This window comes from Micropterus salmoides, unplaced genomic scaffold (genome assembly GCF_014851395.1).
Source record: "Micropterus salmoides isolate LMB-PRFRI ecotype aquatic unplaced genomic scaffold, ASM1485139v1 Ms_hic_scaffold_12, whole genome shotgun sequence".
In the NCBI taxonomy this organism is placed as follows: domain Eukaryota; kingdom Metazoa; phylum Chordata; class Actinopteri; order Centrarchiformes; family Centrarchidae; genus Micropterus; species Micropterus salmoides.
Window position 1 is genome coordinate 18,240,068 of NW_024040263.1, and position 26,542 is coordinate 18,266,609.

The following is a 26,542-nucleotide window of genomic DNA, read 5'->3' on the forward strand; positions in this document are numbered from 1 at the left end:
CTTTGATTCACTGCTTTGTTCTCGCTAATGCAACTCCCTTTCTTAATTCTTAGTAGCTCACTCAACAACCGCTGCTGTCTCTCTGACTCATTGAGTTTGGGGAAGAGTGGCCAACTTAAAATCATGTGTTTTCAAACAGCAACTGACAAATTCTACTCATTGTGCCTGGTTCAATTTGGTGTTAAACAAAGTGACAATTCCAGCCTAGCTGTTTTTTCCTGTTTCCATTCTTCATGCTAAGCTAAGCTAACTGTCTGTTAGCTCTTTCTTCGTATTTAACAAATGAACATGAGTGGTGTCAAGCCTCTCATTGAATTCTTGGAAAGAAACATTAACTCGGAATTTATTGCAACACAGATTGTCTTAAGACTTCAGTGGAAATTTGTTGAAGTTCACATATGCAACACAAGCCACCAATACATTTTAATAATTTGTCATTTAAAGAGTATTTGAGTGTCTTGGAAAAGTGTTCTATAAAAAATGTATTACTATCCTTAGTTGTAGTATTAAAAAGTAGTTTCAAAGTGCTTTATAGAAGGAAATAAAAGAATGAGGAAAATATTAGAGATGATAAAAACATGGACTCAAACTGTACAAAACACAAATGATAAAGTTTTCACATCAAGTTGTAAGATGATTTAGGATGCAGTTTCTCACAGATGTGTATATGTCTGTGTCATGAAGGCAATTAGAGATGCCAGCTATAATACAGAAGTATTAATTTAGTCAAATAGCAAACTGTGGTCTCAAAAGCTTCTATTTTTGGGGGGTTGCATTGTTCTTCCAGCAATGTAAAGGTGAGATCACATTAAGTAAAAAGGCTATACTTGTAGTCTGTTAAGTAGGAAATTAGTAAATATTTAAGAAAAATAATGATTTTTTTTTTATTAACCACTTTAGATATTTATGTAAAATTATAGTGCGAGCTTGTGCCAGTTTGCGTGTAGTGACTTTAACTGACCTTAAATGTGTTTTATTGTAAATAAACAGTTTCTGTTTACATTCAGTGTTACCCACCAAAAAGTATTCCGTGCATCCTTGAGGTTTCGAACGGGTCAAACGGGTCGAACGCATTTCCACATAAAACCTTTGTAAAGCTCCATTGTGTCCACGTTTACTAGCCACGAAAACAAACAAAACAGGCACCCACACATAAAAACATTGCTCTATAGCACTATTAGAGGTTAAAAAAACTCCAGAGGGTACATTTTAAAGGATTCTTTTTTTTCTGTTTGACATCATCTGTGTAATATATTCCTATAGTAACTGATGGTGTAAGCTTACCTCTTATCCTGCTTTTATTGCATTTTATTTTGCCCACTTTGCCTCCTTTTTTTGCCTCCTCTGCATTAGTCAAACAAAACCCAGTGGCATGCCCACATCAGGAACAACACGCCCAGGGTAACAGCACAACACTGTGCACCCCCAGCACTGACGGTTCTTCACACACGTTTGAAAATCAGCTCTGGATCATTTTTTGAGGGTTGCACCGAACCATAATCAAACTTTAAAGCCTCTGTGATTGACTATATTGACCGAGTTTGGTTTCCCTAATTTTTTCCAGCTTTTTAAATGTGTTTCTTTTGATAACAAAGAGACAGCCCACATTTCCATATGAAGCTCAGAGGAAATGAGTAATTTATGAACTCATGAACTAACCCTGCAAAGCTCAGCAGCCCGAGTCTGATAAAATGCAGTCTACTAGGCTACAAGGCTTGCTCTCACTTCAACTGTAGGATGTTTACATCCAGAAGAGGATCTAGGTCCTACAGTTTTCACCCAACATGGATGTGACTGCCCTCAAAACCCTTTTAACACCCTGAAAGTTGAAAGTCTGCACTTTAACCTCGTAGTCAACAGAAGAGCCAAAACTATGTGAAACATACAGCTAACTACATATGGACTGCAAAGTATTTCGCCTGAAGTTAAACTTGAAGATGCTGCGTCATACTTTTTAAAATATTTGTTCACCAGTTTATTATGTTATCTTTGCTAGTTTCATAAACAATAATAAATCATACATTTACAAAAAACATTTAAGGATGTATAGTTCTAAAATAGTGACTTTATTTTGACGTTGATGGAATGTAACCAAATGCATTTACTGCACTTATGAACAAATATATATATTTTCTATATTTCTGTGTGCAGCAAAACGTTATTTTTCTACATACGCTTGCAGCTGTTGGCATTGAATATGTTAGTAATACAAAAGAGTTTCGAAATGCCTGTCCCTTTGTCAAACTACCACTTTGCTAACCCAGGCAAAAACACAAAAGATTAACAGTTCAAATTCACACAGTCATGTCAGCAAATCACACTTATCTGTGCAAATATGATGTGTGACATTGTACTCCTCTCTTTTCATTGCGTGTGCATTAGGACAAAATGAAAAGCAAGCAACAGCTGTGAATCAAACAAATATTAAACTGAAAGAAATACAAGTCACTGATTTACTATTTGGGTTGTTAAACGTGGGAGCTGAGTACGCTAAATGATGCCATTTTGACGAGCGTTCTTATTCCAGCTCAGATTGCTGGCACCCATCACCCAACAGAGTTCACACACCTCCAGACACTGACAGTCCTCTTTGATAACCAAGACTGAGAATCCCGAAATGACAGAACAAGACTCTCTTATGCACGCTATGTACTTGCCCAATTTCAAGCATTTGTATTTTGCGTCGTAGGAAAGTATTTTTCCACTCAGTCCTCTCTGTTTTTCTGCTGCTCTCACACCCCTAACTTTGTAGTTTTACTTTGATGTGGTGGCATAAAAATCTACAGTAGTTTCTATACCGTGACATCACTCTGAGTCAGTGGGGAAGGAGAGAAACTTGATACCATCTCCATTATGTTGATCAGCTATTTTAAAGTCGGGTTACTATACAGACATTTACTAAGTACTGGGAACATTAGTCACAAAACAGAAAAATCAACTGACATCGTTTAGGCCTCTTTCAAAATTTAAAGGCTTGAACAGTTTTCATTTTGTTTCCGCATGCAGACTAGCTGCATATGAAAATGACCAGGGGTTAAAGTGGCATGTTGTAATTGATGTTCTTGATTTATTTGTTGAAGAAGTGAGGAATAACGCAACAACTGTTGTTTCCTTTGTGGCTGTAGTCAAGGAATCGAATGTATTGCTGCAAATTTCCTGCTGCCTTCCCCAAATGTATAGGAGTGCAGAAAACATTTTCTCCTTCTTGATGACAATGTTAGCCCTCAGAAAAGAACATTGGAAACGCAAGGATTCGGTGTGTGAATACTCAACTTCCTGTTAGAAGAAACAGAAAGAGAAAGAGGTGTAGCGGGAGCTTGTGGCAGAATTCACATCCATTGAAGCACTGTGGTAATCTGAACTGAACTCCACCTTCTGCAACTAGTCTGTATATGAAAAAAGACAAACTTTTAAGGATTTCAATTATATTTTATTATCATTTTTATATCTATATACAAACACAATCTCAAGAAAGCTGATCAACAAATGATGAAAGTTAGTATCCAGCCCCACTGCCCTGTTATATAATATACCTGTGTAACACCAGTGATGTTTGTTTCAGTACACAGAGCCGTTTGTGAGCAATCTACAGACCCAGCTGGAGCAGTCCAGATTGCGCGAGGCTGAACTGCTGGGAGCAATGAAGGAAATGCAAGACAAGGTCCTCGACCTGGAGAAGGTGAACTAACAGACACACATTTTAGTGTGCGAGGGAGAGCAGAGTGTGAAAGATGAGCAGTGACAAGAGGTGTGTGAATGTGGTGAATGTGTTAAAGATTATCTTAAAAGTGTAAAATGATTCTGAACAACGATCTATGCATGTTTGAGGTTTCAAGCTTTCGGTTTTACTTCAGAAGGGGTTGAGACACAACAGCTCTGCTTCGCCCCTGAAAAAGTTTTTTCTGTAACGTTAAACTGAAAGCTACTTTCCCTCTGTGCTCTGTCATTATTTGCTTTTACAATTTTTTTTTATTCCAGGAACTCCTGTTTTTTAGTCACACTGGCTCTATTGATGCCCATGATTGTCTGGTGGTTGGTCAAAAACTTTGGTCCAGACTGAAATACAGTTGCAGGAAAAGTATGTGAACCCTGGATTTCTGCATAAATTGGTCATAAAATTTGATTTGTCACAACAATAGTCACAGTCTGCTTAAACTAATACCGCACAAACAATTATATGTTTTTACTGAACACACTGTGTTAACATTCACACCCCTAGGCTAATGATATAGACGGGGAGGGGGTAATATCCAACTCCAATAGGTAATTGGAGTTGGAGTCAGCAAACCTGAAATCCAATCAATGAGACGAGATTGGAGGTGTTGTTTAGAGCTGCCCTGCCCTTTAATTTTGCTATTCCCATGAAGCATTGCCCGATGTGAACCACGCCTCAAACAAAAGAGCTCTCAGAAGTCCTAAGATTAAGCTTTGTTGACTTTCATGAAGCTGGAAATGGTTACAAAAGCATTTCTGAACAGTAAATAACTTCGCACCTACATGATGAGAGACAGGTGTGTCGGAGGGAGACAGGAGAGTCAAAAGTAGCAAAGAAAAGTTCCCGCACACTGTCTAACTTGCAAAAAATATATATTGACACAACGTTTTGGTACTAGACCTTCATCAGGCAAATGGTGTTACATAGTGAGAAGCCATCTTTTGTAGGAAGTGATTTATTTGTCTACACCTATTACCTATTTTCTCATAAAATAAGGCCGCTATTGCAAAACATTCATTCATATTTCCATGGGATGAATGTAGATTTCTGTGTACTGAATGTACATCAAAACAATATCATAAAGTGCACTCATAAATATACATACTCACAAATCTCACTGGTGCCTTATACATCAATAGACAAATAACTAAAATGTAACACTAGATAAATAGAGGGGAAAAAATAATACATATGACCCAAAAAACAATAGGTCCAAAAGACAACAATCTCATACTTCAATAATGTAGATGTAAACTAACAATGAAATTTATAAAAACATGAGCATAAATGGTAAAATCTTCATATTCAACTTGTTACGATCAATCCCCCTCGCAGACCTCTTTACCTGTGAACGTATAGCATGTGACTGTTAACAACAATTCACTAAAAAACTAAGTGCCAAAATGGCTCTTACATTGTGTGTGGTGGAAAAAAGGCACAGTACATCAACATCAAAACTTCATCCCGACTGTGAGGTATGGTGGAGGGTAATCATGGTTTAGGGCTGCTTTGCTGCCTCAGGGCCTGGAAGGGTTGCTATCATTGATGGAAAAATGAATTCCAAAGTTTATCAACAATGTAAGGCCATTTGTCTGCTAATTGAAGCTCCACAGAACATGGGTGATGCAACAGGACAACGAACCAAAGCACAGAAGTAAACCAACAACAGGATGGCTTCAGCAGAACAAAAATTTGTGTTCTGGAGTGGCCCAGTCAGAGTCCTGACCTCAACGGGATTGAGATGTTGTGGCATGACCACGAGAGCCATCCACACCAGACATCCCATGAAAATTGCTGATTTTGTAAAGAGGATTGGTCCAAAATTCTTCCTGACAGTTGTTTAGGTCTGATCTGCAACTACAAGAAAGGTTTGGTTGAGATATTGCTGCCAAAGGAGGGTCAACCACTTATTAAATCCAAGGGTTCACATACTTTTACCACCCTGCACTGTGTATGTTTACACGGTGTTCAATAAAAACATGAAAACATATATTTGTTTGTGTGGTATTAGTCTTAGACTGTGTTTGTCTATTGTTGTGACACTGATGAAGATCATTTGAAGATCATTTTATGACCAATTTATGCAGAAATCCAGGGAATTCCTAAGGATTCACATACTTTTTCATGCGACTGCATCTATTAGATGGATTGCCATGACATTTTATACAGACATTCATGTCTCCTTCAGGATTAATTGTAATAAATTTGGTGAAAACTTAAGGGTCAACAATCGCCATCATCTTGTCAGGATTTCAACTGGTCCAATACTTTGGTTTATAATGAAATACCTGCATGACACTCCCATCAGCCTTAGTGTCAGGTAGCCAAAGCTAAGCCCAGTGGTGGACAGTATCAAAGTAGTACTGTACTTAAGTACACAAGGTATTTGTACTGAACTTGAGTATTTTCTTTTCATGCCACTTTCTACTTCACCACATCTCAAAGGGAAATATTGTACTTTTTACTTTATCTGACAGCTTCAGTTTGTAGTTACTTTAAAAATAAGCTTTTTACACATAAAACATATGAAGAATTTGAAAAATAGGATGTTTGGATATAAATTAAATTAACATTTTACAGAAGTCCAGCTAGTAGAACTAGATCAGTTAGTCTAATTGACAGAAATTTAATTGGCATTTAATGTAAAAACCTTTAATGGTTCCAGCTTCACAAACATGAAATTTACAGCCTTTACTTTTGATTATTTTAATGTAGGCTTTTAACTTTTAATCATTATGAGGTTTGGACTGACAAAACAAGTATTGTGAAGGTGTCACTTTGGGCTCTGGGTAACTGTGACAACATTTCTCGCTATTTTCAGAATTTATTGCAATCGATTAATGGAGAAAATAATCAGCTGATTAATACATAATAAAAATAATCATTAATTGCAGTCTGATACAAAATAGTTCAACCTCAACCAACTACATTAATGCATGAGGAATAATGATCTAATATATAATGTCACAGTCATATGCGACATTTTTCTTTCTTCTTTGAGTATGCTCCTTGTATTTTTAATAGGCTACTTCTGCTTTTTCCTGCTTCTAGCCTACTGACATAGTGTACTTAACTCTGAATAGTCCTAAGTTACTTTGCTCACCACTGGCTAAAAAAGCCAAAGCTTTTGGTTGGAAAGAGCTTGGAGAGTTTTTGACTGCATCAATAATCATTTAGCACGAATTTGTCTATACTCTATAACATCAGCTGCTCTCACTCTTTGATCACAGCCAGGTGATTTTGTCCAGCAATTGTAAAATCAAAATGCAAAAGAAAAAAAAAAACTACAGTTACTGCATTCATCGGGTCTTGCACTTCCAACTTCCACTCCCTAGCTGTGTCTCAATTCAGGGACCGCATCCTGTGTGTGCACGCCAATCCAAGTTACCTGGTAACGAACGTGCTTGCAGCGGGATCACAGAATTTACCCGGAAACAACACATTTAAACTTATGATGGGTTAAAGGTCTCTGGCATTTAGTAGGATACAGAGAAAGCTATGAACTCGGCACAAAAATGATCGTCCATTAACTGAATGTAGCGGGACAACTTCGAGGACGTTATCTCTTAACTTCCCAGCGTGAGAAATACAAGGTGTGACGTGTGAACTGGCTGAAATGCGTGTGTCTCACGGTAAATGCGTGAGACTTGAGGGCCCTGAAACACAGTAGTGTTTCGCAGGTATAATACCTGCTTAACGTTAGCGTTCAGCCTAAGTATAGCTTAACAGAGCTGCTAGCATGGCTGTAGTAGATAGTTAGTCTTTTTAAACTGTAAGTATGACACGTTTGCCCATCCAGAGGAGCAGCTGCCTGCCTGATGAGAACAACATGGTGGCTCTGCAGGAGGAGTTGAAGCAGATGAAGCTGAGGGAGCTGGAGACGCTGCGCTCATTCAGAGAGATGCAGGACACCGTTACTGAGCTCAACCAGCGCTGGCAGGTAACACACACACACACACACACACACACACACACACACACACACACACACACACACACACACACACACATTGCTGCTGTGTCTCTATATAAACCTACCTGTGTGTGCATTTTCATGTGCCCCACCTGTGCAGTGGCAGAAGGCAACTGTACGATCTGTTTCTCTGCAGCATCACATGTCCCGTGGTAGCAGCACAGGAGGAGGGGGCGGCCACTGGAAGGAATCCCCGAAGAAGAACGCCATGAACGAGCTGCAGGACAAACTGATGACAGTCAGACTGAGGGAGGCCCAGGCTCAGGCTGAGCTCCGAGAGGTCAAACTCAAAGCTCTGCAGCTGGAGAGCCAGGTCAGATATACTGTACACCATACACACATGTAAGTCCTTTACTTAGATACACAGGTATAGGTATAAAGGTCAGTGCAGTTTGATTTGTATATAACATTTTATACGAACAGTGATAATATAATGATAAAGGTGTGGTGTCAGCATAATGCAGCAAACGATTAGTCAGATAATCAATGAAATGTGAAAATCAACTGTTTATTAATGATGAAAACAATAATTTGTTGAAGCCCTACTCACCCTCTCACATTTGACTTCCTTCACTCTAGAACCAGATCCACAGCAAGCTAATTGGTCGCAACGAGCAGGAACGCTCAGCCTTGCAGGACCGGCTCCAGATGCAAGCCAATCAGAACAAAGCTCTCCAGGCCCAACTCAACGAAATGAAAAGGAAGCAGGCCGAGTCTGACTGCAAGGTCGGGATGGAGAGAAGAGAGAAAAAAGAAAAGGCTTTAGCAAGAGGGGATAGACATGACAGGGAGACAGGCTGATTTATGGGGAGAGCTTTCCTGGTCCAGCTTAGTGAAACTTAAAAGATAATATGGATATACAGTAATGACACACTAAATACTGGATGGACGAAACAACCAGGAATTAAGTCAGTTCAAGAATGTAGAGCATAAAAAAGGGAGAGACAAAGAAGGATGGAAGAAGAAGGGAGGACTGGATAGATTTTGTTTCAGAAAAAATGGATGAGAAATAGTCTGACTACAAATTCTGGTATTCATATCCAGAAAAGAAGGACGGATGCAATGAAGGACAGAGCAGGACGTAGACGGAGGGAATGAGACAGTTTATGATGCATCATCACTATCCATCCCTGAAATCCTGTACGTCATTGTCACCACAGTGTTCAGCTGTTAAGAAATGTCTTCTTCCTTCTCTTTCTTTCTACGGACCCTCTCCCCTAATATGTCCAGAGTAAAGAAGAGGTGATGGCCGTGCGACTGAGGGAAGCAGACAGTATGGCTGCGATGGCTGAACTCAGGCAGAAGATCGCCGAACTAGAGATACAGGTGTGTGTCTCTAAATGTAAAGTGTGTAGGTGTTGATGTCCATATGGTTGATTTAACAATACTGTAACAATTAAGAGACTGTGAGCTCAAAATGTGTTTTCCAGAAAGAGGAAGGTCTGATCCAGGGCCAGCTGAACCACTCAGACTCCAGACAGTATATCAACCAGCTCCGGGACCAGATCGCTGAACTCAAGAACGAGGTTGGACACACAGACAAAAGAAACCTGTGCCACGTGTGGCATTTTAAAGAAACCAAATGCTCTTACAAAAACAAATGATACCATGGTAATGATTCTTGGTATATGTGCTTGGCAGCACAGGAAGCGTGCTACTTCCCATATCCCTCTCCGACATCCCAAATAATTTGAAGGCGTCACATTGGGTTCCAGGAAACGGTGAAGGGCATTTTTTCACAATTGGCTGATATTTTTTAGGCCAAATGATTAATCAAGAAAATAATCCATTGTTTAAGATTTAAAAACAATGAACGTAATTCATTTCTAATCCGACTGAATTGCCATTATGTTTCAGTTCGCTTTATGTCTGTTTTCTTGTTGCGAAGGGTGTTTTTTTGTTTTGTTTTCCATTAACCAGTCGGTTAATCATTTTCATGTCTGTAAACATAACATCTGATGTCTTCAGATCGACATACAAAAACTTCTACAGCAGCATCAATCTCATCCACACTTGAAGCTAGATAGCTTTGTAGGAAAACAATATCCATCCATCCATCGTCAACTGCTTATCCTGCGTACAGGGTCACGGGGGGAATATGATATCCCCGTTCTTAATCCCACCTACTAAACTCATCTGAATCCAACCTGCCGGTAATTGGCTTTTTGAATCCTATCTTCTGTAACAAACCTCTTTAAGCTTGCAGAGATTCTGCAACCTGGAACCAGACGTTGTGCTATAAAGTGGAAGATTTTTGTCAAATCTGACCCAGGAACAAAGGATTCAAAATGTAGTTCAGAGCCTACAATTATTTCTTGTTCTTACAGCAGTCATTATTATACTTTGATATATTAGGGTATTTATAAAGATGAAAAACGCATAGTAATAATCCTGTTCACTATATGACTGAATTGACAGTTCTGCTTTTAAGTAGCGTGCAGATATGTTAAACATGCAGACACAAAGTGCGTGTATACTGTAGATACAGCAGATAGAGATCCTGCAGCCTTGCTAACCACCACAGAAAAATCTTGTCAGCTACGTGCAGCCTCTCAACAAACACCACTTCCACCCAGACAGACGTCTTTCTTGTAATAAGAGACCACTGCTCTTCCCGACCAGCTGTTTTGTCATCATTTGATTCACAGTGAACTTTAATTGTGAAAGAGGAGTGAGTTTCAAACGAACAAGTGTGTGACAGTCATAAAGCTTTTTTTTTTTTTTATATCTTAGGGTAACCCACATCGATGCGGATGTCGCTGTCGGGTTAAAAATGTATTGTAACTCATGTTTTGCTTATTTCCATATCTTAATTTCACCTGGAGGCGACTCGTGGGTTGAGAAAATTCAATGACCTCTTGGGTTTATGTATATCTTTCCAGACCCATTTTGGAGACGCAGAGTTCTCACCCAACATACACTCAGTTTGTTCATTCAGAGAGTGGCAGTGCGTGACTAGGAGGGATGTGTTTAAACTTTAAAGTGAGGGGGTGGGCTGAGACTACTCTGGCCTTTACCGCTCCTCTCCTCTCTTTTCTTTTCTCCCCACCTTTTTTACATCAAAGCAGTGGTTTTATAAATGAGACCGAAACTTGCATGAGTACAAATGAGGAAGCAGTGAACAATTTAGAAAAATCTCAGTGTAATCCTCCAAGCAGTCATCTCATGATTGAGTCATTAACAATCAGGTTATTTGTGAATCAGCTTGACATGAATTTTGCAATTTTGCGAAGAACAAATTGTCTCAATATGTTAGCATTTTGACAGTCTTCTGATAAATTTGATATAAATTAACCTATTAATATTGTAAAAACAAAATGCTAGAATATGACCCAAAAAAGCCTGATGACGGTTCTTTTTTTTTCTGTAGCTTGAAGAGCAGTCAAAACATTTCCATTGGTTAACCACTGGGTCCCATCCCCCTTTCCTCTTCTCACCCTACAGCTAGCCTGAGTGTATGATAGGGGGAAACAAAAACCTCTGAGATTTGTCATGAGTCACTGTGGTACATGCAAGGTTAACACGCCAAAAGTATGCATGTGTAGATAAACTGTGGCGGTAGCTCTTCTGTCAGGCAAGAGCAACCACCATAAACTGAGAGCCAGACAGCGGCGATGGAACTTTAAATTTGTTTGTTATTTTTATTTATTCATCTAGAGATACTTCTGCTGCTCAGATTTAGCTGTAAATACCTCACTGCACAACCTCAAAATGGTAAGCAGGATACAGATCAGTGGGTTTCATAGGGGGTTTTTTTGCACCCAACAACCTGTTAAAATAAAATTCCCAGCACCTGACATTTAATGCTTTTGCAAAGTCTCATCTAACAGATTTAAAACTATTTATAGACTATTAAACCTTAGTCTATTATTATTTAAGTGTACTATTATATAGGGGAAATCCCAAAATGATTGTGTTTCACTGATGATGTTTTGAAACTCAGCTGAGAACCTATGTTGAGTTTCAAAACATCCTGATCTGGGAGGAAAGAGTGCACTTTTAAGATAACAAACGAACACTAGAATAGTCTCATAAGTATTTACAAACAAATACCTATGAATTTCTATGGAAGCTAGGTGTGTCCAGTAATCATATCATCATATTCCATGCAGATAGATGTTATGCTGGAAAAATGAATAATAAAAACTTAATCACCTAAAGTTCTTATTTTCCCTCTTGTTAACTTAATGATAGACAACCTGGAGTAAACAAAACTGACATAAAACCATAGGATAATCAATAAGTATGTATATAAGTAACCTTCACCTGCCCATTTCTACCTAATCGATATTGTGTTGCTTTACACTTCTAATTGTGTCAGCAATATTAATATATATTTATTATGATGACATTGACAACTTCCTGTGTGTCACAGAGCTCCATTGTTGTCCAAAAACTATTAAACACTGGATAACCTGTTCCTTCATTACAATGAACTATAGCTTAATTTGAATTGATAGCTTTTTAAAAACTGAAGCTACTGTATCCATTTGTGAGATATTTTGAAAAACCTACATCTTCAGTAGGAATGAATGGGCTCAGGGCTGAGTGCCACAGAGAGGGTAGGAAAGAAGAACACATTGTTGGTGTTAACACAATAATGTCAGCCTTTAAAATCTAGGCCATCCTGCTTTTATTAGAATGAAATGCTGTAAATACCACTGACATATACGCAAAACCTACCTGTAGGGCTGACTAAAGTAAAACCTTCTTCTCTGTATTTAGATCAGGCAGTTGCGAGGGCAGAAGGCAGCGCCCAGGGTTAGCGGTGGAGGCGGAAGTACCAACTATCAGGATCTCTGTCTTGCCAGCCCCACCTCTGCCGAGGGTGACTACCTGAGCTCAGACGAGGACCTCCTCCCCAGCCCGCTGCCTGCCACCGCCCTGTACCCCACCCTGACCGGCCCGTGTCACCCGTCTGCACGCCTCGACAGCGAGGGCAGCACAGACAGCGAGGCAGAGGAGCGGATGCGGACACATCCGGACCCACAGCAGCTGTACAGCAGCATGGTCTGCACTGAGGCACTTGATAACTGAGACCTGGAGGAGGTATGAAGGTTTCATTGGATTTCTTTGACCTAAAGAAATGCTGGAGCTCGACAGGACTGCTACTGTAAACTGGGACTGTACCCAATTATCAAATTCAGTCCTCCTCCTCAGCTTTTCCAGTGTTTACCTTTAACTTGATGCAGACATAGTGGCATTGATTGGACCTCTTCTGATCATCACTACCCGTCGTCTCCACTCTTGTCACCGTCTCCACCACCTTGTTTCCGATACTGTCTGATCCTATGTTCCCTAACAAGAGGTAATGTAAAGCCTCCCTCCTTGTTCCCACGTGTAACTGTGCCAGAAACTGTCCAAAAAAACATGTCCATCCAAACATAAACATGACACACAAACAGACAAAATGGACTGAAACTGGACCAGCAAGACTGATGTTGCCCCTCGCTGCTTGAGATCAACCACTGGACCTGAATCTGTGATTAACGAGGAGTGAAACATGGGTAGACAGACAGAAAATCACTCTTCCCTCTCCCTATAAACTGAGTAATAGACACTGTCTACCCTCATATAACTCTCCTTTGATAGGTTCAGAGTTAAATACATCTTTGTCCTCTTTTCCTTTTTATGCCTCTCATTAGAAGACACACACACACACACACACACACATGCACACACTTACATCAGCCACCTATTTACGTCTTAGTAGACCAAGTGTTAATATAAAGGTCACGAGTATGAGAAGGAGAGGTGCAGTGTAGAAATATGTACACATCAAACTTTAGGGAAATCACAAGATGGCATTCATAAATCAATCATCAACAATTAACATACTAAATGTTGTCTGTGACTTACAGATGACAAGAACGCAAGCGAGTTAATACAACATCTCATGTCAAAACATAGTCACCATCACCCACAAAAAAAGGAAGGAAGAAACTCAGTGTTGCCAAATCTTCTGTTTTGTTTTTTAATTATTTATATGTTGTAATTTATTTTGATATTTTTATATATATATATATATATATATATATATATATAAAACTATAGGAGTATAGAGATACCGACAGAGGCCAAACTTTCTACACCGTCCTTTGTGCCAACTAGTCGTCTGTTATAGGTTTACTGTAACACTGAGTGTTTCAGAGATGGAAAATGTGCTGCTATGATTTTGGAATTACTTCTCCCATTTTGTCTTTCTGGGTTTTTTTGAACATGCAACCACCTGTTAACTCTGCCATAGATTAGGTTGAACAACTACTGTGCAGACTGATCAAATGAAAACTGAGCAGTTTGACTTGATTCCTCCCTGCAGCTTCTCAACGTTTAGCAATGATGGGAACAATTTGGTTTCCTTCAAAACCAAGCATTATCATTGTGTATGTGTTCGTTAAAGGGGTAGTTTGACATTCTAGGAAATACATTTATTCGCCATTCATAACTCTTATGTGTCTGTTGAATATGAAGCTACAGCCAGGAGATAGTTAGCTTAGCAGGAGCGGTTTACGTGCACAAACGGCTGTTTTGCATGCAAACAGCTGTTTCCTCGTGTTTCCAGTCTTTATGCTAAGCTAGGCTAGCCATCTCCTGGCTGTAGCTTCATACTTAACAGAAATTAGACAGACACAAGGGCGGTATCTGAGCGAACAAGCGCATTTCCTAAAATGTCAAACTATCCCTTTAATTATCATTGTCACATACAAGCAAAAAGGAATCCAGGTAACAGTGCTGATCTGGAGTCACCAGTTCATGTGCTCATATCACTTTTTGACAGCTTAAGCTGCAGTATGCAGGCCAATGAAATTGGAAGGAGTCGTGCATATTGTAAGGATGCCAACATAAAGGCTGTCGTCGTGACTGGAGAGTGTGTGGGTGGAAAGTATATTACATATCAAACATTAATATATTCAGTGTAGAAAAAAGGGTGTACAATGTATGGAGAAATATGAAATATACAGTGTAAGAGGAACAAAGGGATATAGATAAGATTTAAAGCTGTATCACTTCCTGTCAGGTCTCACTGAAGATTGTGAGTGTGTATAATTTATCAAACAGGGTGTTATATGTAGAGCAATGGTCTGCTTTTTGCACTACAGAGAAAGAGGAACTCTCTGCTCATGACATTAAGCAGTGAGAGATGCTGTGGATTAATGGATTCATGGTGGGGTCTCATTTCTTATTATATTCAGCTCTTCAGAGGGACCTTGACATTACCTGACATATTAAGTACTTCGCTCCAAGATTATGAATCTGGACTTTGTATTGTGCTTCATTTTTCTTCACACTGAAGTTGGAAGATTCTCTCTAAATTATCTAAAGGTCCATTTACTGCTTCACAAAGCTAACTAACATTTTTTGTGCAATAGAAATGAAGGAATTGTAAAGGAGATCATCATTGCCATCTTCTCGGAAATTAGGAAACTGGATCATCCAGTAAATGCCATCAAAGAGCTGAAGAGGATGTCAGTTTGCCCACCAAACTGTTGCACATAACAGCCTTTTAGTGGTCATTGGTGGGTGTAACAACTGAAATCAGTGTTTGGATATCGTCAGACTAAATGAGTGTTGTACAAATGGTTTTATTCTAATTCCTTCTAGTTCTTAGTATGTACAGAATGTAGTCTGGCATCAGCTCTGTAGAGCATGAGATGTATACCCTTTAGATTAATTACTATAATAACTGGCTGAATCTCTCACTTTAAGTTATAATCCTTAAGTTTTTTTCTATTAAACCTAATTTTTGCTTTTTATCGCTGGCAAGATATATTCAATGCATTTACATTCTATAATTACCTCTCTCTATAGTAGGTTTCATTGTTACTGGTGGCCTTTCCCGTGTGAGATTCAAATGATTTACAGTAAACGATGATTTGGAAGACGTTAAGTCGGTGCATTCTCGCTTTTTATGTAGTTAACGAGGCAACATTGGATTATCAGTTTAGTATTACAGTATCAGAAAACACTGTGACTGTCTTTTTTAAGGTGCACTATACATCGTCAGGATTGCTTGACAGATTTTTGAGTAGCTTTTGAACACCCTCCCACCACAACTTCCTGATGATGATGATTATTATTATTATTATTATTATTATGATAATAAACTTTATTGCGCTTTTCAAAAAACAACATGCTTTACATGGTTGAACCAGGATAAAACATTCCAGAACAACAAAATAAAGTAAAATAAAATTACCCCCAGCCCCCAACAATAAAGTTAAATATTAATAATGAAACATCATAATGTTCTTGGCAGTGTGCCAGAATTAAACAAAATTTCGAGAGTGATTTGAAAGATTTTGCAGATTCAGCAAGACTCAGGGTCCAACAATTTCTGTCCAAAATCTTTCCAAAGCCAACATTCACTGCCACCATCTGCTGTGATTGGCTAGCTCGGTGGAGATGACAAAATAAGCTATTTATTTCTGTCACTTTTGATGACAACATAATTTAAACAATATCGCGTCTCCCCCTCTTTATGACCGCTGGCATTTCACCAAGTGTGGCCGTTCACAACAGCTATAAACATTTTTTCCTTCCAACACGGTTGGACAGCAAATCATGCAAACTGCTTCTCTTTGAGCTTAACCTGACCGTTAGTCTTCTTTATTATAAAATTGTAAAGTGATAAATTCTCTCAGCCTATGATTTGATTGGCGGCCCTGTAAACATATGGATATGTTGCTGTTCTTCTGTTACATTTCTGACAGAGTAACCGCTCAAAGCACGTTTCAAACTGATCTCTGGGAGCTGTATTATTAAAATGTGATTGTCATTGTCAACACTAACCACAAGTGTTGCCAGATATACCACAACTTAAATCTTAAGGATTATAACTCTGATATTTTAGTGTGGATTTCAGTCAAATAAATTAAAAGGCTTAGCTGGAAATGGCATTCATTTAGGACTGAGTTTCAGTTTTCAAAATAAACCCTAATCTGGACCCAGATCAGTGCTCAGTGTCTTACACTTGTGTACACTGCTGTTCAGTGATGGTGCTCTGTTCTCACCACTGTCTAAATACAACTCTATCTACTGTGACGAAACATTTTGATATGTTTGTAAATTACTTTTGAATATGTTACTAGCGCTCATCCTTAATGTTATTTTTATAATTATCATCTGTACTTTGGTTTCACCTAACAGCATTACATGAGATGATAATGCTTAAACATCATAATGTGCCATAAAAGTAGGTAGATTTACACACTATGCTAAATGACTTCATGTGTGTTTAACAAGGGTTTCATCGACAAGTCGGCCACTACAGCCCTTTTATTAAACAGCCACGTAATATAAAGTGAATTTGGTGTGGACTGAAATACGATCACACTGTGTTGCTCCAGATTTATCATCTTGAAACATCATACACTTTTTCCCTGATTTAAAGCAGGAAATAAGACAATGCAGCGCTAAACAGTGTGTCACATGTGAGTTTTTCCTGACAGACAGTAAAAGGAAAATAGACTGTGTTCATCCTGGTTAGTCTGGTGTAGGATTTCTATGTGCTGTATGTGACAGCTGTTTGATACCCACAGCATCATACCCAGGTACTTGTCCACCCTCTCTCTTTCTGTCTTGCAATTCAACTGATGTTGTTATCAAATATATTAAATGACAGTAAAGATTATATCAATTCCAGTATGATGGGGAAAAAATACATTTCAATGTGCTGTATCCTATGAATGATACAAAATAAACTTTGACATTGCACCTTTGCAAAGGCCAGATTGTGGTGTAATTGTTTATTACTCTGTGATTATATTTATTCAAAGCTTTTCAGGTGCAGTTGTTTATGTTTGATTTCTTTCAATGTTGAACAGTAGCCAGTTGAATCAGGTCTAAGTTTTAACTAAGTTGAGATAAACATCACGACATTAAAACAGGTTGCAACACAGAAATTAGTTTTTACATAGAGATTAGTTGTTGCTACATATTTAGATGATAAGTGCCGGATGTAATTGCTGTGTAGCTAACTAAACCAACTGACAAACCTAACATTAGCTTGCTAATACATTACTTGAAGAATAGAAGACGTAACATAAAATAGGGTTGGAACAATTGACTTGAACCTAACAGTCCGCTAGTATAGGGCAGGTCCCCCGCCGTAGTTTCAGCTAGTGAAGTGCAAGTAATACCCAGGCTGGTATTGCCGATATCGATACCAATACTTTTTACATATTTTATTTCTAGTTTAATGTGACCTCCCTCTCCCGTTTCTGTATTTGAGAGAAATAAGGAGTAGGCTGTAGCCTTACCAATTCAAAATAATAGCTCCATAATGACAAGAAATCAAACTACTGTCATATTCTTTAATTAAAATGAAAATATCCTGCTTAGAACTGCCGCTTCACAAGATCATCATATTATTTTGACTTAATCTCAGATGTTTAGCAAAGTTTGCGGTGTTGCCAAAGTATTTCACTGTCTTTGCACACACATCACACACAGCGTCATTATTACATTTACAGCTAAAACACAGCCAGACGTGACTGTTTTTACAGTCAGCCATAGTCAGCATTCAATCGCGGGAAATGTAAAGGGCTGCAGCTGCTCACTTCAAAGAAGCTCCGTCACAGAGCCTTAGCGCAAGCATAACTTTGACAGGCGGAAGGAAAAGTATTTCCTAACAACCGAGTAGCCTATAATTAGACCATCCTGGTGACAGTAAGATACTTATGATAATACACACACTCACTCCAAAATACTGATTTTAGATATCGATCCTTTTATATGAGTATCGATTCTAGAGCAGGAAACGTTGGTATCAGAAATATCGATACTTTAGGATCAATCCGCACATCACTAGTTTCAGCTGGGACATGTATGCGAGCAGAGAGTTTACTATGTTACACAAGCTCTCTTAGCTTTTATTTACTCTCATGAATAAATAAACAAAAAAAAATGTTGTAAGTTGCAGTTTGTCGTAAATAGGTAATGTTTAGTTTTGTGTGAAAACCGTTCAATGAACTACATCATATGTCTTGCACAATATACATCACTAACATGTTAACGCGGAAATGCTAGCTAACGTTCATTGTTTGGTTGCTACTAGCTAGTTAACTTAGCTAACTGAAATAACTAGTTTATGGCAGTTACCAGCAGTTATGACCTGATATGTGATAAGCTGCCCACTATTTATTTGGAGTATGAATTCGACAGGAGGAGTTGTCTCAGTTTTAACACATTGTACTTTTAACAGTGATGGGTTTTTTTAAATACCACAATATACATATATTTACAAAACTTTACGCTATTAAGATCAGACTAAATGAATAGTTAAATAGCATTGTTTAGATTTTCATAGCTGAATATTTACCACTCACCTTTCCCCCAGATACAAAACATGCATGAATAGGCTAGTTACTCTGAAACATACTGTTTAATACTGTTATTTTTGTTATTTTATTTATGTGACAAGTGCTGGTAAATTACAAGTTTCAAACTAGGAGTTCCTAAGAACTTAGGGAGGAATGAACACCCACATAGTGATGGATTTGCATATAGTTAGCGCAACCCAGTTTAGGAGAGCATGCTTCATCAGTGTCCCAAAGCTAAAACTGAATTTGGTAGAAGTAAATATTCCACTTTTTGGATTAAAACCTAGCACCAAAATTCGACAACTCTCTAGCATTCTCCCTCTTTCAAGCACATTTATATTTAAATTAGATTTAGTTTGATTAGTGTAGACTTTTGTAGTCGGCAGCAGTTTTAAAATGACTCTATCGTTATTTCTTGACGTCACAATCTATAGAATAAATAAGTCCTCCATGATGTTCAGTTTTGACCAATGTCATGTCTTCCTTTAAAGCTTGAATGTCACCAAAATTACCTTTATAAATGTCTTTGTTATTACACAAGTCCATTAAAATTAAAGGATTAAGCTGGCTTAAGACTTAGACTGGCTTAGAGACTTTTAAAAAAAGTATAAATATAGTATATAATTTCATTTTCTTTGAAGGCTCAGGAATTTCCTCAAACAACTGGCAACTGAAGTTTGTGGCAAACATTACTCAAACCGATTAACACCCATTTAGTGGCCTGTTGAGTATTTTTGGCAGCAGGAAGGTGTATTTGGGCCATGCCTATGTTTACTGTTTTGAAAGAACATGTCCCCCATTACAGTCATGTAGCTTATTGAAGTGTTTTTAATAGTTTTTGGCACAGAGGAATAAACTTCATCAGGGTTTAGATACACTGCCAATACTTATTAGAGGTATCAGTTCCTTGGTAGTTTTGACTTGTTTATGCTATTTGTTGACAATAAGAAAAATTAAAAATAAAAAGCAAATATCACATAGATAAATGTGAACTATAAACATAGACAAAATACACCAAAAGTTGACTCGATTAAAACAAAATAATAGAGATGAGTTCCTCATCGATCCCATCCATCCATAGGTTTTTCACTTTTATTACACATACAAATGTATTCACATTTCCTCTTACTGTGTCTCTTTCTTATTAATTTATTTTGTGTTTTCATTCAGTGCTACAGAAGGGAATCTGCTTGTTGCATCAGCCAGCTTCTTTTAAATTTGACCTCAGTGGTCTATTTTGTAATATAACTGTGTCAACAGTGTGTCAACACTTTCTGAAGAATTTTCGCCACAGACGTCCACCTTCTTCCTCTCGCATCGGCTTTATCTTGTCTTCCCCAGATTGATCTATTGCTGTGTTTGGTTTGTGTGCCACGGCAACATATCCACAATTTGCACAAAACGTTTTTTTTTAAAGTAGGACTGGACTAGTGCTGCTGCGAGTGTGCAGTGTTTGGGTTTGTCTGTGAGGAAACAGTGTGGTCGGAGTGTCTGCTCAGAGCTGAAACACTTCCTCGTACTTTTTGACTCTCATCACACAGCGACCTGCTGCAAACGCCAACGGCTCACAATCTACCTCAGAGCAGACTGACCTCACATGTGACACGCTGACTCCACATTGTCTTATCTGACTCAATATAAGACTTTTATCTCAGTTAAATTATTCGTGTGAATTTTGACGTTAAGAAGCACTGGTGGAATGTAACGATCTGGTGAGTATTTGCATATTTATTTCTGAAAACTATCTTCATATTTCTAGTTAAATGATGTTTGTTTTTGTTTTTCCTTGTTGTCCTTTCAACATCCTTTATCCTAACTTAGAAGTATTCTTAGACAATGAGTGGGCTTAAAACAAGTTGTGTGGAATTAGTTCAGGAGTAATGAATTCAGATGATAATCATCATGTGGCCATGAGGATATTTATCTTACCTGTTTCAGTTATTATAAAGCCATAAAGCAAATGCACATGCAATGCCTGTAGCGAGATCTTTTTTTATTTGAGTCACTCATTAAATTATCACGTTATCTTATAGTGAATATCAAAGTTCGTGAACACAATTGTTTATCAGCTATTACTAAAGCGGTTGAAAAGAAAAAAATGATGCAAAAAGAGAGCAACACCTTCTGTTTACCCTTTTTATATATTTTACAGACACTAAACATATTTATTTTCAACAATGTTAAAAGTGTCTTCAGACTGAGCAACAGAAAAATCACATGTCAGTCTTCTGAACTAAACTGTTCCAAAATAAAAAAGACATGCTAATGCAAAGGATTACCCATATTAAATGGGATTTAGCTTGTCATAAAATTGACATTTAATGCAGTCACAGCTTCAGCTTCATTTTTTCTGTACATATATATTCATTGAATTCTGTGCAAAAATCTATGTATGTACTGTATTATTTACAAAATACAAACTAGCAAATAACAATAACTAACAATAATTTGTTTTGCATACAAAACACCTCAAAGTAAAAAAAATAAATAAAAATAAGAAAAAGAAATGTAACCTTACAAGTGTATAATGTGAAGATAGGGGTGTGTCTTAAATATGTATGGTTTTAGCTTTAAAGCTGCCTCTTTTATTCCAATCCAATTAAGCTTCTTCATCTATAGTTCCACTGCTCTTTTAAAATACTTTAAAACATGCAACATGTCACATTTTTGTCTTATGCTACGTGGTATAACACCTCACTGTCCTCCACTGAACTCCTCCACTGCAGCTTCGCCTTCGTATAAGTGCTAGCACTGAGTCATGAAATGTGCTGTTAGGTCATATAGTTGCAACTTTGATATGTGGCTGTTTGTGTAATGTTGTCACAAAGCCATCTCTGCAGTAATTAAGCCTTTGGTGTAAAGTAAGCAACCGCTGGCATCTGACAGAGTTTAAAAGAGCGCACAAGAAGAAAAAGATTCTTTAGTCAGTTGGGATGAAAACTGACCTCCGATTTTAAAACCAAGTGACCGTCAAGGGTTTGTGAACTGTTCAAGCACAGGCAACAGTGATCAGCGCAAAACACAGAGAGGTGCATGACGAAAACCTCATCTAGAGCACACAGTGTCATACAAGGCAAAGCTTTCACACATATGACAAAACCAACATAACGCTGGAGTGGATTCAAGATTAGTCTGAATAAAAGGCCTGAATTGTTTAATTTTTAACAACATTGTGTGTTTGTTTTATCCAGACTTGTCATGTAAAGGTTGTTGACAAAAAAAACAGAACAAACAAAAGTAACCTTGAAACAACAAAATGTGAACCAGCTGTCTATAATCAACATTTTGTTAACACAACATTATCCCACTCTCTGATTAACAGAATCAACAAATGTAGAGCATATGTTAAAACGGTATACATAACTATTAAATGTACAGTTCTGCTGCCCTCTTTTGGGCAACAGATATTTCATGTATAACTTGTTCCATCATTTTAGTATTTTAGTAACTGTGTATCAAAATAAATAAACTACTGCTTCAGAGAAAGACAAATTTTTACGGGTTAAGTTGTCATAATTTATACAAATATGTAACCAGTAAGATATGGATAAGGAAAAGAAGAATGTGCCAAACTGTGATAGAAGAAATAATAACTTAAACCTGATTGTACGAGTGTCATCACAAACATAGGGATTCATTAAATTTTTAATCCCTCTAGATGACTTTGATTTCGGGTGCAGAGCTGGTCTTCCTCCTGAGTGAGTGATGCCTCGTTCTTTCTTGGTAAAGCGAGGAGGGCTGCACCACCTTCGGCCCGCAGCGAGAAGCCCCAGCCCTGGATCGACCCCGGTAACATTTAGCCAGCTAGGAAAGAAGGTGGGGTCCTGGGATACATCCTTGAAGTACTCCACAGCAGAAACACCAGATAGTAGCGGAGTGCCCATGGCATTATTACAGCAGGACCTTCAAGATGCCAACCAGTCTAATGGAAGTGGGCACCTTGAGCCATTTAGTCCCAAATCTTATGGTGGGTGACAGAATCCTTGTTTGTTTATAGGCCTTTCTCACAACCATGTCAATCAAGACTTTACAGAGACAGAAAATACACAAAACACTTTGTAGATAACTTGTTGTTGGTTGCCAATTTTGTGAAGCATTATACAATTATTCAAACAATTCTGATGATCGAACATAAGATATGAAATTATTGTAGCTGCCGGTCAACTTACCTGTCTATCTTTGTACTCAGTCTGTAGATCTGCTGAGCCCTGCAGTCCTGTCAATTCAAATACTTGTAGCCTCGTGGAGAAAGTCGAGTCTCATCCTTCTACACCACCAGTATGGTCCAGACCTCATGTGAGCTCAGGATATGCAGACAAATTGTCTGTGGGACTGGAAGACTTAACTCAGCACCCTCGGATCATGAGGGAGACCAGGAGCAGTGGCTGCTTGAAGATCAGTGCTCCCAGACAAGAGTGTCCACTCTGTCACAAAGTATGTTATCCCTCCAGTATGCCATACTTCATACTCCGAAGGACAGTACCACTTTATAATTTATATTTGTTCTGAGGACAATTCCTTAAGTTAAAAGGAAAGTTATAGTTGAGTTGAGTTTACTTAAAGTAAACTGGTAAACTACTGGGCAAACTGGCCTTCGTCCGTCTGTTTGGTCACAGTCCGGCCGTGATCACAGGGTTGCTCCTTAGCACGGTTGCATTGCCCACTTGGGGCATTGCTCTGGGTCTTAAAAAAATGAAGCCAATGTGGAAGAGGCTTAAACCTGCATTCTTTCTAATGGCCAGCAGGGGCAAATCCACTGGTTGCAAAAAGAAGTCTAGATTGCATTGGATTCAATGAGAAAAAGACCCTACTTCTCACTTTATTTATTACTTCAGTAAACATTTTCCTAATGAGTTAATGATCTCAGTCATTAGTTTCAAGTCTTTTGGGTGTTGTCGGTGTTTTCATCTAAGAACATTGAACATTTCAATGTGTTTTCAGTGCATGAAAGTTAAATGTAACATTTTGGTCGCCTAAAAATGTCTCGTTCGTGTTTGGTTATACAGAGTTGGCTGTTAATTTTTTCCAGGAACATTTAGTTTTAAGCATGTTTCACATTTTCAGGTTTCTTTTCTCAAAATATGTTTTGTGTTAAGGATTTTTTTCACTTGCCAAAATTAGCATCCCAAATTAGTATACCAGTTGAATGAATTACGGATGCACGTTACGGACTAGCTCCACCCCATATCCAAATATGGTAACTTCTGGTTCCAAAAAAACAAGTTGGCAACATCCAAAATGCCAAACTTGAGGCTTTAAAACGGTAATCCACAGTCATGGTGGCTACGTCGTTTTTGCAGTCTATACAGGGACATATGTTCCCAGCTTTGAGAAATTTATAATAGGCCTACGTGAACCGATCAGACCAAGACTTTTGACATGAGTTTACTATTGCCGGCAATAGCGACAGGTAGTTAAAAACCAAAAAAGGAGCAAATGAAATGTACGGGAGTAAACTTTTTCACATTTAAAAATGCTCTCCTGTTCTGCTCTGCCCCCAGCTATTTCTACAATAAAGTCTAAAATTACCTCTATAGTTTTTCCATTGTTAAACTGTGTTCACCTTATCTTTGCAGATATTTTCATGTCTGTCAAGTTTGAAGACTCACATATGCAAGAGTCATGGAAGCAGAGCACCTCTGTCACCAGCATACATCAAGTCCAGCAGGACAGATACTGAGCAGTCACCACGAAGGGGCAAGGTCAGCATCACATTTCTTTAAATGGAATTAACTTGTTATGCCTTTGGATAAAATGCACTCTAACTAAAACAATCAATTTCATATTCGAGGTAAGACACTCCTGAATCCATAACAACGGTGCCTGTTGTTTTAGGAGAGGACGTTTGGCTGTACAGTGTGTGGGAAAGTGTTCAAGCGCTCCTCCACCCTCTCCACTCATCTGCTCATACATTCAGACACCCGGCCCTACCCCTGCCAGTACTGTGGCAAAAGGTTCCACCAGAAGTCTGACATGAAGAAACACACCTTCATACACACCGGTATGTGTCTCCTTTGGATGTTTTTATTATGTCAAAGTCAGATGACATCATTCAATTATTAAACTGAGCTGCAGTTTTATTTTCCAACTGCTACTTGCTTCCAGCACATACACATATCCCAGCCTCGCATGTGGATTTCAAACTGTCAGAGCAGTGTCTGTTAAAGAGGTCATATTGTGCTTTTTGGCTTTTTCCCTCTCCTTTATTGAGTTATACATCTTTTTTGTGCATGTACTAGGTTTGCAAAGTGAAAAAGCCCAAAGTCCACCCCAAAGGAAGTTCCCATCTCCCACAGAAAACACTGCTCTGAACTGCTTGAAAACAGCTTGTTTGTAGTCCAGCCTTTTCTTCCTCTTTCTTGTGATGTCGCAGCAAAACATAATTCTCGCCTAGCATCAAGTCAGACACGCCCTCAAAAACACCGGTGGAAAAACACTGAGACGTCCGCCTGCTGCCCCTCCTCTCCCTTCCAAACACTAGCTACCCTCCAGGCAGTCAATGGACAGAAATTTGCTACTGTGATGTAGAAACAGAAGTCAGTTAAAACTTTATGGATGAAAGATTTTGTTACAGATTAATAACCCGCCACTCTGAAACTCTTGCAAGGGGATATACAGCTGAACCTAAGCCGTGTCTACATGCTTCCCCGCCCTACTCTACTTCTGATTGGCTAGTAGTCCTTACCTAGGAACTGTGCATGTGCAACTCCCAACAAAGATCATTTAGAGACAAGATGTATCACTCCATAGCTAAAACAAAGCGTTCAACACAGGGTGAAAAGAGGAGCTGCAGCAATGTGCAGTATGACAAAAATATGGTGTTATTTGAAAATGAAACCATGTAAACCTGTTCTGGTACAACCTCTAAATAAGATTTTGAACCTCAAAATGAGCATACCAGTAATAGGACCTCTTTAAATCAGGTTGAACATCTTATGTATTCATATGCCTTGTGCCTTCTTATTTGTGTGCCAGGGGAGAAGCCCCATGTGTGTCAGATATGTGGGAAGGCATTCAGCCAGAGCTCCAACCTCATCACCCACAGCCGTAAACACACGGACGACCGGCCCTACCGCTGTCCCCGCTGCTTCTACAGCTTCCAGCACAAAGTGGACTTGCGGCAGCACCAGGAGCACCACTGCCTCTGACACGGCCGAGACAGCATCTTCAGCCTTTTACCAGAGGAAACACATTCATTTGTTGTTAAGTCAGATCGCACATCCAAAGCTATTGTATGTTATAATTTAGATTCAACTGTCTTTTAGGACACTGAGCTAAGAAGGATACTTTTTACTCTGCTCACAGGTTTCCAACACAGTAATGGCATTATTACAGAACCCTTGCAGCAGAACAATAGTTACCTTGAACCTACTGTGTACCTATTCATTTGTAAAAATCCAAGTAGTACTTAGTATTCTGAGTTACACTTGTGTTAATTACAGTGTTTATATTTATATACAACAATGTATACCTTTATTTGTGACTTGTTTTAATTAAAAGTATGTCAATAGCTGAGAAATTAAGGAAGTGCTG

The 26,542-nt window shown here is 38.5% G+C and overlaps 2 protein-coding genes across 3 annotated transcripts in view; both read left to right on the forward strand.

The window, feature by feature from the left end:
- si:ch211-239f4.1 (EVI5-like protein) overlaps positions 1–17,417 on the forward strand; it is a 39,996-nt gene extending 22,579 nt beyond the window's left edge. For both annotated transcript variants that reach the window (XM_038713805.1, XM_038713806.1), the window contains 7 exons: positions 3,563–3,679; positions 7,515–7,655; positions 7,825–8,001; positions 8,268–8,414; positions 8,919–9,014; positions 9,119–9,214; positions 12,414–17,417. In XM_038713805.1, coding sequence (XP_038569733.1) covers positions 3,563–3,679; positions 7,515–7,655; positions 7,825–8,001; positions 8,268–8,414; positions 8,919–9,014; positions 9,119–9,214; positions 12,414–12,725 — 1,086 coding nt within the window. In that variant the 3' untranslated portion in view covers positions 12,726–17,417. The remainder of the gene's footprint in view (positions 1–3,562; positions 3,680–7,514; positions 7,656–7,824; positions 8,002–8,267; positions 8,415–8,918; positions 9,015–9,118; positions 9,215–12,413) is intronic.
- Positions 17,418–20,352: 2,935 nt separating this feature from the next.
- Positions 20,353–26,528, forward strand: LOC119899285 (zinc finger protein Gfi-1b-like). Its single transcript, XM_038713807.1, has 6 exons — positions 20,353–20,721; positions 22,668–22,976; positions 23,199–23,443; positions 24,586–24,711; positions 24,845–25,010; positions 25,985–26,528. The coding sequence occupies exons 2-6, from the start codon at positions 22,715–22,717 to the stop codon at positions 26,155–26,157; spliced, it is 972 nt and encodes a 323-aa protein (XP_038569735.1). The 5' UTR covers positions 20,353–20,721; positions 22,668–22,714; the 3' UTR covers positions 26,158–26,528.
- The last annotated feature ends 14 nt before the right edge of the window (positions 26,529–26,542 follow it).

What these genes read in the sequence shown, in the direction of transcription:
- LOC119899285 (XM_038713807.1), top strand. Translation starts at nt 22,715, where the DNA reads ATGCCTCGTTCTTTCTTGGTAAAGCGAGGAGGGCTGCACCACCTTCGG. An exon ending in AGTGTCCACTCTGTCACAAA is followed by an intron (nt 23,444 to 24,585) that starts GTATGTTATCCC and finishes TTATCTTTGCAG; the next exon opens with ATATTTTCATGTCTGTCAAG. An exon ending in ACACACCTTCATACACACCG is followed by an intron (nt 25,011 to 25,984) that starts GTATGTGTCTCC and finishes TTTGTGTGCCAG; the next exon opens with GGGAGAAGCCCCATGTGTGT.